The sequence below is a fragment of the Carya illinoinensis genome, chromosome 16 (genome assembly GCF_018687715.1).
Source record: "Carya illinoinensis cultivar Pawnee chromosome 16, C.illinoinensisPawnee_v1, whole genome shotgun sequence".
Taxonomy (NCBI): Eukaryota; Viridiplantae; Streptophyta; class Magnoliopsida; order Fagales; family Juglandaceae; genus Carya; species Carya illinoinensis.
Window position 1 is genome coordinate 21161519 of NC_056767.1, and position 13683 is coordinate 21175201.

Sequence of the window (13683 nt, forward strand, 5' to 3'; positions counted from 1 at the left end):
GAAATCTGACTATTTCATGCCACCATATGTTCCGTGAGGTGAACCAAGTTGTGGACCATTTGACCAAGTTGGGAGCTACACGTGAGACAAAGATTTAGGGCTGATTTGGTTACACAACCAAACTATTTCATCTCATATAATCATTACAACTTTATCAAAATTTCATACAAAATATAATAAACAATTTAACTTTTTCAAATCTCAAAACAAAACTAATATTAAAAAATTATATTATAACAATATTTTATTCAACTTTCAACAAAACATACCATCTCATCTTAACTGTGTAACTAAACGAGACCAATTATTAGTTGGATATCCCATGGCAAGCGTGAGGGATAATAAAACTAGACAAAATAGGCCTACCATATCTTCATCATAAATGATCAGCTGGTAGGCAGTAAGTTTTTATAATTTTGGTCGAAATGTAACCTTAAGTGATATTTGTTACCATGGTTTTTCTGTCACAAATGAGACATTTTTAAATATATTATAAAATATTTATGCTATCATTTTGCAGGTAGTTGTCAAAACATATTTAAGGTTTTAGAAAGAGCTAACTGGAGCAAAGAAAAATAGATAATGGAAAAAAATGGGGTTAAGTTTGTTTATAGAATCTGGCAACCCAAGGAGCAAGCTCAGTATTGTGAGGCGTTCTTGGGTTGGCAGAGTAATAATCAGACCAATAGCAGGGCGAGAGTTTATCAGCAAACTTGCCATCACTAAAGATGCAAAACGGCAGCCAGTTTTCCCCTCCATTCATTCTCCTCTTCCGTTCTCTTGGGTAAGCCAATGGTACCTGTACATACCTGCATCAGCAAGCAAACAAATTAGCTCATGAAATGGATAAATGGCAAAATACATGGATATGGATATGGATATGGAAGTGTGTATCCTATTAATGATTCCTCACCATTACCAATTTACCATTGTGAACCAGTGACAAAGAATACCTGATACCATCAAGCACAGCATCCCAGCAGAAATGGGTATGACCAAACACATGACAGGCAGATGCACTTCCCTGGCTTCTGTGGATAGATCTTATGCGAACCTCCAGACAATCGGAGCCAATAATTTTTGGGAGATTGGGATAGAATAGCATCCTCTTCTCTGGGCATAGCTCTTGCCTTGATTTTTGAAGATGGCAACGCAATTAGTTGTGATATCTATCTACCAAAGAGGATAATAGAACTCTCTACTCACAATACATGAATGATTCAGGATGTCAAGTTTTTGTTTGGTAAACAGAGAATATATTTAAAAACAGAAACCAAACAATGATGGGCTGAATGGACAAGCAAAACTTGCAAGAATCCTTGAACGACCATGATAGAAGTCAGAGTACAATATAAGACCACAGAGATCTGGATACTATTAGCAGCAGCACCAAGGCCGTCCAATAGCCACCACCACCTTATATCAAACAAATTTAACAGTTCAACTACCACTGGAACCACCACAAACCACTGTATCACATCATGAAATCGATCGTAATTACCAAAACTTTTTTTTACAAGAAAGAAGTAATTTGATTAGAAATAGAAACGAATTTATAGGCGAAGCCCATGTACACTAGAAGTATGCAAAAGAAAACACCTAGATACATTATATGAAACAGAAAGTGACAACAGAAAATCATGAAAAGAGGTTCCGGTAATCACTAAAGCAGAAAACCAAAGCAGTAAAAAGTGCACAAAAAGTTCTGGATTGGCTCCAAAGTATGTTCCTTGTCATTAAAACACCGTTAATTCATTTCCATCCAAATGCACCACATAAGACGCAAAAAAACCATCTTCCAACCCGCATCCGCTTGAGCACAACCATGAAGCCAGTTCCAATAAGAAGATCAACCACTCCCAAAGGCATCACCCAAGCCAAAGCAATTCTACAAAAAAGGCAAATCTCACAAAGTCCTTGCCACCTCACAATGCAAAAGTAATGATCCACATTTTTTTTTTTTTTGATAAGTAAAATAATTATATTATCAAAAGAAGGCAAAAGCCTGATACAATGTTTAGTGACACCCCAAACCATTGATATCAACCGCTATGGTCCCAAGTACAAAGAGTTCTAAAGAAAAAAACTTTCAAATCCTCCATCGATCTCTCTTTGTCCTCGAACGTCCTGTCATTGCGCTCTCGCCATAAACACCACATGATGCATGTAGGGATCATCTTCCACACCGCTTTTATCAGTTGATTTCCTCTCAATTTTTTCCAACTGGCCAATACCCCCCAACCACCGTCTCTGGCATAACCCAAGCCAAGTCCATTCTGCCAAGAACCTCATTCCATAACCTTCTCACTACCTCACAGTGTATTAAGAGATGGTCCACCGATTCACCTTCCTTCTTACACATGCAACACCAATCTGCGATGATCACTCTGCGCTTCCTCAAATTATCAGTTGTAAGAATCTTACCCAATGCTGCAATCCACACAAAGAATGTTGCTTTGGGTGGCACCTTATGTCTCCATATCTTTCGCCATGGAAATTGAATAGGTGTCTCTTGGATAAGAGATTTATAGAAGAGCGCACCGAAAAAGTACCTTTAACTGTAGGTATCCACCATAAACTATCTTGTGAATTACCCGGTTTAATAGAATACAAAAGGCTATAAAAGGCTTCAATACTGCTCATCTCCCAGTCTTGTGCCGCCCTACTAAAGTTGATGTTCCATTGAATTTGCTCCCCTGATCTTTCCAGTACATTAGCTACTGAGGCATCAATATCTCTTGCAACTCTGAATAATGAAGGAAAAGATTCCTTTAGAGCCACATGATCACACCAAGTGTCATACCAAAACTTAATACGGGTTCCTCCTCCTAAACGGATTCGGGTATAACGAGTGAAGACCTCCCACCCTTTTCTTATATGTATCCACAAACTCACTCTATGTGCTCCTCTCACTTCTTTTGTACACCAACCCCCCCATAGGTCCCCATATTTGCTCTCTATTATTGTCTTCCACAAGGCGTCAGGTTCCTTATGATATCTCCACAGCCATTTACCTAGTAATGCCTGATTGAAGATTCTCATATCTCTAATGCCCAAGCCCCCATTCGAAATAGGGCTACATACCTTTTCTCACTTAACAAGGTGAAATTTTTGTTCCGCACCCAGTCCACCCCACAAGAAATTCCTTTGACGTTTCTCCAACCGAAGAGCAACATTTGTTGGAATAGGAAACAATGACAAAAAATAGGTGGGTAGATTAGAAAGAGTACTCTTGATTAGTGTAATCCATCCACCTTTTGACAAATATAATCTCTTCCATTCGGCTAGCCGACGTTCCACTTTCTCAATAACTGAGTCTCATAGTGAAGCCGCTCTTGAGGCCGCCCCCAATGGAAGTCCCAGATAAGTCATGGGTAAAGATGCAGTCGTACATCCCAATATACTATCCAACTGTCTAATATGTCGAACACATCCAATAGGCACCATCTCGGATTTTTTCAAATTGACTTTCAGTTTGGAAGTTACTTCAAAACCAGGGCCTTCAAAATTCGAATCTGGTTAGGATCTGCTTCGCAAAAGAAAAGAGTATCATCTGCGAACAACAAGTGAGATACATTAACAAGTCCCCTATTCGGAGAGCCAATCTTAAAACTAGCTAGAAACCCATTCGTAACCAAGGCTGATGACATTCTGCTCAGTGCCTCCATCACAATAACAAAGAGTAAAGGGGATAACGGATTTCCTTGTCTCAAGCCTCGTGTACTACGAAAGAAACCAGTTGGGCTTCCGTTTATCAAGACGGAGAATTTCACTGATGATATACACCACCTAATCCATGAACACCATCTCTCTCCGAACCCGCATTTCCCCAAAAGATGAAGGAGGAACTCCCAGTTGACATGATCATACGCCTTCTCCATATCTAGCTTGCATATAATCCTTGCCTCACCAGTTTTCAACCGACTGTCTAGGCATTCATTTGCAATAAGAACCGCATCTAGAATTTGTCTATCCTTAACAAAAGCATTCTGAGGTTTTGAAATAAGCTTCCCCACTACCTCACTCAGACGATTCGCTAGCACCTTGGAAACAATCTTGTAAATCCCATTTACTAAGCTAATAGGCGGAAACTCCTTAATCTACTCGGCCCCTACCTTCTTTGGAATTAGTGCGAGAAAAGTAGCATTAAGGCTTTTTTCAAACTTTCCCGCTGAGTAGAACTCCTGGAACACCTTCATGAGATCATCTTTTAATACAGCCCAGCAAGTTTGAAAGAAACCCATCAAGAAACTGTCAAGGCCTAGTGCCTTGTCTTTTACCATTTTCCTCACAACTTCAAAAACCTCAAACTCCTCAAAAGGCCTCTCCAGTCGGTCTACATCATAATGATCCACATTTTTCCCATGCTTCTTACACATGAAACACCAATCCATAACAATAATACCCCGCTTCCTTTAACTGTCCAACATCAAAATTTTCCCAAGAGAGGCAGTCCATATAATAAAAACAACTTTGGAAGGCACGTAAGACCTCCAAATACACTTCCAAGGAAAAGGGGGACTACTCTGAAAAGTCAACAGCTTATAATATGTTGAACAGTGAACTTTTTGCTCCCCTTGGATTTCCTTAACATCCTATTCCCATCATTACCACCAATCCTCAAAGAGTATAAAAAACTAAAGAAGGCTGAAACTTCATCAATCTCCCAATCCCGAACAGCTCTAGTGAAGCAAACCTCCCAATGAAGATAAACAAGCAGATCAGAAATGGCAGCATACCGATCTGAAGGCTACCGAAAATAGCCAGAAACCCCCTATTGAGAGCTCAATCATAACACTAATGGGAGGTGGCCCACATGTGAGGAGTTTTAGGATAATATTAAATTGTTGAACTCACATCTTCCTATCAGCTTAAACTTTTAGGACACTTAACTGATTTATGACTAATTTCGAATTGAGATGCTTCTTTTATGTTTTTTTTTTTTTTCTCTTCTATGATCAAATGCAGCTGGTTTAGTTTCCTTCCGGTTTCTTTGATTTAAAGGAGTCAGGAGTAATCTGAAACCGTAATGGACTGTTACTATGGCTAATGAGTCTTCTTTTGGGTTTAATCTTTCTGATATACTCTTTTTAATTACAATTGAGTTATCTGTAGCACCTATATTAGTCAAAGTGACTAAACAGCTCTCCTTTTCTAGTCTATCAAGGAAAGGTGTAATGAGCAGCTAACATGTCAACTATATTATTCGTCAATTAGAGATTAATAGAGAGATCTCAGTAGCTTACAAAGCTCTAAGAAAGAGTGCTTGATGGTTTTATTCTGTTCATCTTCTCTCTCTCTTTTTCAACACACACACCCCATTAATTTTCATTTAACCTTAAATATAACCACCGTAAAACCCCGAAAGAGCTACAGCCATATTCATTGTTTCCAATAATCCTGAGATTTCAATATTGGTCTCAAAAAATTAAAATGCCATCAAGATAGGATCCTTTTGAGATGTCCTAATTTAGAACTTCAAAGAAAATATTTTCCCCAAAGATTACAGCCAATTTAACCTAGAAGCATGCTGCATAGCAGCCCAACATGAGTTGGTGCAGGCCCATTGGATTCTCATGTCTGCCAAACAACAGATCATGAGAGCAAGAATTTTGATTATTCATAAAACTTTGGGCAAGCAGGAAAAGGTTTTCACAGTATAGAATAAACAAAACCACCAAAACTAGAATAAATAATAGCCATAATAGAATATAATGAAACAAACACATTGACATGCATATGTTTGATAAGATCTGAACCTAACACATAGCCTACTCCCACTCAACGTCTTTGGCTTAAAAGTAATAAGTGGTTGTGGACAATGTAATCAACATGACATAACATTGAGTAATCAACACCCTGAGATAAAAATTAGCAATAATTGAATTTACATTTTTTTTGAGAAAAGTAAGAATAATTGAATTTACATACAAAGTAAAAGACTATGATATGGAGGCCTATAAAAGTAATTCCATAATATAAACAGAAATGATCATCTAATTATAACAATATATTATCTTGGTAGGTCTCATGTTCCGTACAAAGTAAAAGACTATATATGAAGGCCTATCTAAGTAACTACATAATATAAGCAAAAAAGATCATCCAATTATAACAAAATATTATCTTGCCTCAAGCCCCCAGGTATCTTATTTGATTAGAGAGTGTCAGGTTATAAGTAAAGGAGTTTAACTCAAAACAAATTCGATATGAGATTCTTAGAACCTGGTCATAAGTACAATTATGAAATCATCCAACCACCCAAATAAATAAGAAGAAATCTAACCAAAGAAAATTAGATCTTTAGAAGATTGATTTACTGACCTGGGAACAAAGTGAGAAAATGTAATTATTTGGGTACAAGCCCTCTGGATTTCCTTGATCACATTCATATTTTTTTCGTTAATTGCATCGAAGTATAAAGCAAGGGAGGTATCCCGATTTGACAGTTCCACAGGCCACCTGCATGCATGAAAGTCCTTGCATGCCTACACAGGGAAACAAAATTACCAGCACAAACCTAATTCATGGTTAGAGAACCCAGTGCATTATAATGCAGTCAAATGAAAACTTAAATGATGTATTAGACAAATATAGGAAGCAAGGGAATGCAGCCCAATAGAATAGCATTCAAATGATGTTATCTATATGATGTAATTGTGAAAAATTATATGCATTGGTTTGTCAAAATGAACACAATGGTCATTTTTTGACAAAAAAGACGAGTACTGGAAGCAGCAGGTCCAAGATTTCTCCATGGGAAGTTGCATATATGCTTTCCGTCTCGAGTTAATGATATAAAATTTACAAAGCTGTATGTTTGAGTGCTGGTATTCTGAAGAACCATAAACCACTAAGAAAGTGCTAATTGTAAAATTATCACTTATCCGAAAAGGTTAACTTGATGTAAACATGCGAATTTAATTATTTGATTTATAATCTAGCACTTCTGCTTAGGCGAAAGCCAGACTCTCCTTTACCATAGGAGCTCAACAGGTGAAATATTCAACTGAAATAGAGGGTGAAGGGTGAAGTCACAATTTAATCTCAGGACCCCTGCACTGATCATGTTAAATCACTATTTATCCCCAAAAGTTAAACTGATAGAATTAACTGAATCGAATCATTTTATTTATATTCAAAGACTAAAAACATACAGCTTCATCAATAGAAATGCATAACAACCTATGGGGTTCTATAAAATTTAGTTAATGATGGTCAACTCCAAACAAGGGATGACATAGGTGTCAAGTCCTCAAGTATTCGGTGCCCAAACTTCAAATTGGATAAGTGTCATATAAATCACAACCCATGTGAGAATTAATCACCAAAGAATCAGAAACAAATAAGAAGACCACCTGTAACACAGACCACTTAGGATGATGAGGTTCAAAACAAGTAAAAACTGTTATTTATTTGTAGTATGCGAACTAAACAAATTATTCTGATGTCCAAACCCTCTTTCATTAACAAAATTGAGTAGAAGGGTGTGAAGGTAGCAATTCTTTTCTGGTATCTAATCAAACACTAGAACTATTTTTTCATTTCTTTGTAAGTCACCGTAGCATTTTCTATGAGAACCTAAACAATTTAGGAATGGAACCCTTGTCAAAAACACTAGTTGGGAATCATGAAGTTCTGCAGCACATTGCCTGTTCCCTTTAGATATTATGCCATAGGTGAATATTAAGCCTACTGTTTGCCCAATTAAAATGTTTTCTGGTTCAAACATTAAAACATCTGCACTGCGTATCAAATAAAAGTAAAAGGAACCTATATCAAGTGTTCCTGCTTGATAGGAGTAACATGAAAACCCTTACTAGTAGGAAAGAAAGTAAATCACCATCTCCAAAGACGGGATACGGATGCCAGCTACATCCTTCTCTCGATCAAAGCTCTGCAAGAAAAGAGTGCATCCATTCATAAATGCAAAATTGAGCACCGCATGGAACAAGCAAACAATGATCTAGGAGTTAGAAACTGCCAAAAGGATGTAAAATGCACACTAATAAACCATTCACCTCGTGGTACCATGAGAATATAGGAATGATTCCCAAGCCATCTATCACCATAGGATTGGTCTCAACTCCAAGTTCTCTACACGCATCAAGCAACCTATTTAGCTTTTCAAGAGAATCTTCCTGAAATTACAATGATATCAGGAGCAAAGATAGTTAATTTCATGAGTAGATATTGAGCATTGAAATGTCATAAACAGAAAATGAAGAATGAGCCTCAAAATGGAATCACATTACGAAGCAGGTGAAATTAATGTCATCATCAGATAGCAATTGTCAGTTTCTACCTGAGAACAGAAATGCTGCAATGCAGGTCAGACGAAGCCATATTGTTAAAGTCAAATGTATAAGTTTTAATGACAAAACTGATAACAAGAGGGAAAGGGGTGAAGGTGGGAGGTATAAATTAAGACTTTTAAACAATACAAGCATCTTGTCTAAAGCTCAGGTTCAGACTGTTATGATTCTCATCCCATAAGTGATTAGTAAACAAAGAAATGGATCTGGAGTTCAGATGGGCAGCTTTTCAGATCTAGTGAACCTGAACTACCTGATGGTTAGCTTTCTCAGGATCTTCATTAAGTGGAATCCAAATGAGTGAAAACATAGAAAATAGGCTATCCATCAAAGTGCCTCTAATAGCTACTTTATTCGCTTGGACAATCTCCTTAGGGAAGACACTCACCATGGATAACTTAAGGAATAGCCAAATCATTGTTACTGAGGGTGCTATATGTACATGAACTGCATGAAATCTATAAACTACCTTTCATTCCATAGCATGTTTGCTAAAGTCTTATGCAATGATATATTTGGAAGAGTTTGATGGGTTTGGGTCATGCTCATATGGTTAGTAGATCTCTTCGTTAACTAAAAAGGGCAAGGTGGCAACACAACACACATATTGCAGCAGGGGAGAAATAGTCCCTCTACGTCTGGTGTGGTGCACTGAGAGGCAAAGGAATGATAAAAATCTTGCAAACCAAGAGCGGGCGATGGAAGAAATTAAAACTTATTTCTTCAATAATTTGTTTCTTTGGGCCGCCACTATAGACTTTAATGGGCTAAGTTTTCAGAACTTTCTTGCATATTTTTCTATTTCCAATTAGGTGCTTCTCTTGTATACATCCACTGTACTTGAGTTATGCTTGTTATATTTTTAAAGTTTCGATTAGTTATACAAAAAATACAATAGAGCTTTCACCAAATATGTATGTAAAACAGCAGCACTCTGCTCAACCTAGGATTTTTAATAAGTTCTCTTGGTCTTTCACCAGCCTAAAGAAGTAAACTAAGGCTCTCAAGTTTCTTGTTAACAAGCCAAGCTATAGCAACACAATGGCACCAAAAGCCTAAGCATAGTTAAGAAAGCGATGGAATAGTGCAATTTCTTCTTAAGAAGAAAATACAGACAAAAAGAGGCTCCTTTCAGCATAAAATTCACAAGTAGTTCCAAGTTAACAAGTTTGATAGACAGTTGGAATCCTTCTTCAATATTGTAGAGAAACATCTTGCTATGAAACTGGTTTTTGTGACCAAAGAAGCTCAATTCCAGTTGGTTGGAAATTGGAATTAACAGAAGCACGTCACAAAATCGCTAAAATTAAAGAGAAAAATTATATAAAGAATGAGATTTTGGTTTGGCCAACTCCATGACTATCCAAATGCAGCACTACCCAAAATCCACTATCAACAATGCAGATGACAAAAATTTAAAAGCTGAAAGCCAAATACCCATAATTATGCTCTCACACTCAAATAAGAAATATGCTCACAACTCACACACGGCATACAAGGATATTTTTCAAACCCAAGAGCTACTCTACACTACTCACACATGCAGTCATCTTTAAGCCTCAAAACTCTACCAAACAACTACTCATATTGGAGAACCAACTTGGGCTCAAGCTCCCACTATTGCCAAAGCCTTGACATGAGATAAAGTATCCACTTGGGATGAAGTCCCACTTGTTCTGAAACCTCACATTTGCAAAAGAACCAAGCCTTGGTACCAATATCTTTACACAGGATTTGGACCATGATTCATTACTCTCTCTATATGAACACGGGATTACCACCTTACAAAACAGTCTTATACCCCCTTAATTCCCAACTTTTCACAAGGTCATTAGCTGGAATTTGAAGCAATTTACCATACAAACATCTTATCCGCGTACATTTTAGTAAACGATTGTTTTGCTTAAAAAAAAATAACATAATGAGTTACAGAATTTAGTCAACACCTGTGCAATTACCAAATCGTGACATTTATATGACTACCAAGCGACACAAATGAACATACTCCATGACACTGATGAACAAGGTTAGAAGCTTTCAAACAATACCAATCATGAAAAAGATTAGTGAAACTTAATGCAAGCATCCTGATCGTCAACAAACCAACCTATGCTGGGCCCCGACATTTCACCCACTTAGCTTCTCTCAATAAGTTATTCGAAACAGTAATGTTGATAAAAAAAAATAATCATTTAAAACTGTTAGTAAATATTATATATTCTATCACAACTACAAGTCTGCACGTGTGTATAGACAGATACACACAAACAGAGATGCAGAAACCTAGTACATTCTTAGCTATGAAATACTTGTAGTGGATCTGGTAAATTAGAAAGGACGCAAAGTTGTAGAGAAGGAATTGTGTCTCTTACATAATCTTCTCCATCCCGACGACACCAAAGATCATGGTTTCCTGGTATGAAGAAGACATGCTCAAATCCATCCTTCAAGAGACGCATAGTCAAAACAAAGTTGTCGTATGTTTCTGCTACGTCACCCGCAACGAGAAGAACATCTTTTTTATGTCTCGCAGTAGAAATGGACTTCACCCATTCCATGTTCTCTGCATAGTCTGTGTGCAAGTCAGAGAGGACAAAGACACGCAAGCCACCAGCATCTCCAGAAGTAGATGGTGGTATTTGAAGTCGTTTGGTGTACAAAGTTCTTATTTTTCTTTTGAAATTGTGTAATGCGATGCTCTTGGAAAGATAGTTCAAATTGGTGGGTTTTTGAGATAGACTCAGGCAGGTAGGGATAAACCTCACGAACATCTGTAGAGTATGAGAATCAAGAACTGACCAAACCTTTCACCTACAATATGCAATTGTACATCAATCAATTTAAAGGCATCAACGGACAAGCAAAATACTAATCAGTAGCTTTTCACACAATATGCATGACTATGATTACAGATTAAGTTTCTAAAAAAAAAGCTTGAATAGAAAAAATAAAAATAAAAACTTGGAAAAAAAAAAAAAAAGAAAGAAAGAAAAATACAAGTAACCGTTATCTTTCTGCACTAGCTTTGTTTTAGACCAATATCATTTGATCCTACCATTCATACGTACATGAAGACATACTACATATACGTTTCCTGCGAATGTATTTATATCCCAACCTGCTCACGTTTGTCTTTGTTTTTTTAATGGGGACGTAACTGTGGGGGCTTTTGTCATCAATCGCATGATTTATCCATACCAAACATGTTCATTGAAAATTCAGAAATTGCTAATTTGATGTTACCTCTGTTTTCCGTACATTATGTTCTTTTCCAGAATTTATTTCCTTTTCGGAATTTAAGTGCCGACCATCCCCAACTACGGATGTGAAGCTTGAGGCCAAGCAGTGCAACCTGGGTCAACTTAATTCTACCCATTTGTTTTCAAAACAAACGGGACTGAAACCCGAAGAAAAACTTCAAAGCAAGATCAAACATAAACCCCACAAACACTTCATATGCAATCAGAAATTAAAACTATAAACAGTGAAGATAGAAAAATGGGTACCTTTTTTAGAGTCTCTTTTTTACCCAATCAACAGGAAGAAGAGTTGGGCGCTTTGCCGCTTTCTTCCTTCCGCTGTTGACTACTTTTGCATAAATCATTGATCATATCGATATAGATTTTGTTCCTGTTATTTCTTTGGGCCTTGGTATGGACACGTATATGGATGATGGAGACGGCAAAATGGAAGTGCAAGTTCCGGTGCGGGTTCGGGATGGAGAGACTCCATACCAGCTTTGGTGAGTGAACCCGGATGCATTAACAAGTTGCAGCTTCATCCTGTACTCGACCCGATTGAGCTTGAATCCACCCATTTTTAGAGCTGTAAAAAAGATTTGAAAAATCGGCAAATGAAATCGAAACTGGTGAGTTCAGTTCAGTTTTGAACCGGTAAGGTCGAATAGCAGTTTCCATTTAGTAAAATGGGTTAAAAATGGGTCTAATTTTGATTTTAATTTTTAGAATACCGGCTTGAAATAAATCAGGCCAATACATACATACATACATACATATATATATTATTTTTTAATTTTTTTATATAATCTTTTATATTATATATAATTTTTTTATATTCTATTATATATATTATATACTAAATTGCTAATTAATATAACACAAAATCTTAAAATCTTATTATTTATGTATATTAATCTTATAACACAAAATTAATTTAACATAAAATTAATATTATAAATCTTAATATAACATTTGAATTTTGATATAACATATAAATTTTAATAACTGAAACAACTTCATTCAAAAACAAGCTTTACAAGATTTATCTTCATCGGGTGTTCTAGAGTACGTACTACAACACAAACACGGGTCCTCTCCTGTTGGGTGAGGTGTTTTCTCTCTATAGGAGAGTGGGGTCCCTTAAACTAGCTCAGCTGGTTTGGAGTGGTTTCAATGGAGGAAGATTTAGCAAAGCAATGGGAAGGCCTTAGCCTCACTGAGAAGGAAAAAGGAGTAATGATCCTGCCACCCAACTCGACTGCTAAAGCTAGGCAGCATGGAAAGTTCTGCTTATTGGCCATGCTCATAGCTGAGAGACCAGTTAATCAAGAAGCTTTCAAAACAACTATGTCCAAAGTTTGGAGATGTGAGAGTTGGTTTCATTTCTCTGAAGTTGGAACCAACAAATATCTTATCGAGTTCAACCAAGAAAAGGACCTTTAGCATGTCATGAGTGGCAGGCCATGGTCTTTTGACAGATGGCTGCTGTGCCTGCAAGTTTTTGAAGGTAACTGTTCCATTAACGAAGTTCTTTTCAATAAAGAAGAATTCTGGGTGCAAGCTTATAAATTGCCCCTAGCAAGTATTACATATATATATTATTTTTTAATTTTTTTATATAATCTTTTATATTATATATAATTTTTTTATATTCTATTATATACTAAATTGCTAATTAATATAACACAAAATCTTAAAATCTTATTATTTATGTATATTAATCTTATAACACAAAATTAATTTGACATAAAATTGATATTATAAATCTTAATAAAACATTTGACTTTTGATATAACATATAAATTTTAATAACTGAAACAACTTCATTCAAAAACAAGCTTTACAAGAGTATAATTACATAGACATGTCAAGAATAATAGATTATTTGACAAATTTGGAATTGAATACCACTAAATTCTAGTATCCTCCATCTTTTTATAAAATCTAGTCAATGTGTGTGTTACAAAATTTGCTTCTCAAGGAATATAACGAAACTCCACATCCTAAAATCCTATACACTAGTGCCTAATAGGCTGGTATCACCTAAAAGAGTACCTTGGGCTAACATATTCACATCAGAAGAATTTAGCATATTCACAATTATGGCATTTCATTCCTGAGTAAGGAGC

The 13683-nt window shown here is 36.4% G+C and overlaps 1 protein-coding gene across 3 annotated transcripts; it reads right to left on the bottom strand.

The window, feature by feature from the left end:
- Positions 1-488: 488 nt before the first annotated feature.
- LOC122299449 (acyl-carrier-protein phosphodiesterase PptH-like) lies at positions 489-12189 on the bottom strand. Of its 3 annotated transcripts, XM_043109748.1 has the most exons (8): positions 11822-12189; positions 11559-11712; positions 10688-11126; positions 8022-8141; positions 7844-7897; positions 6325-6488; positions 954-1130; positions 489-809 (listed from the first exon to the last, which is right to left on the bottom strand). In XM_043109748.1, exons 3-8 carry the CDS (start codon positions 11084-11086, stop codon positions 599-601), a joined length of 1125 nt encoding a protein of 374 aa, XP_042965682.1. In that variant the 5' UTR covers positions 11087-11126; positions 11559-11712; positions 11822-12189; the 3' UTR covers positions 489-598. The 3 variants fall into 3 exon arrangements, with proteins under 3 accessions (XP_042965682.1, XP_042965681.1, XP_042965683.1); XM_043109747.1 differs by lacking the exon at positions 11559-11712 and having other exon boundaries at positions 11822-12187; XM_043109749.1 differs by lacking the exons at positions 11559-11712; positions 11822-12189 and having other exon boundaries at positions 8022-8097; positions 10688-10899.
- Between the last annotated feature and the right edge of the window lie 1494 nt (positions 12190-13683).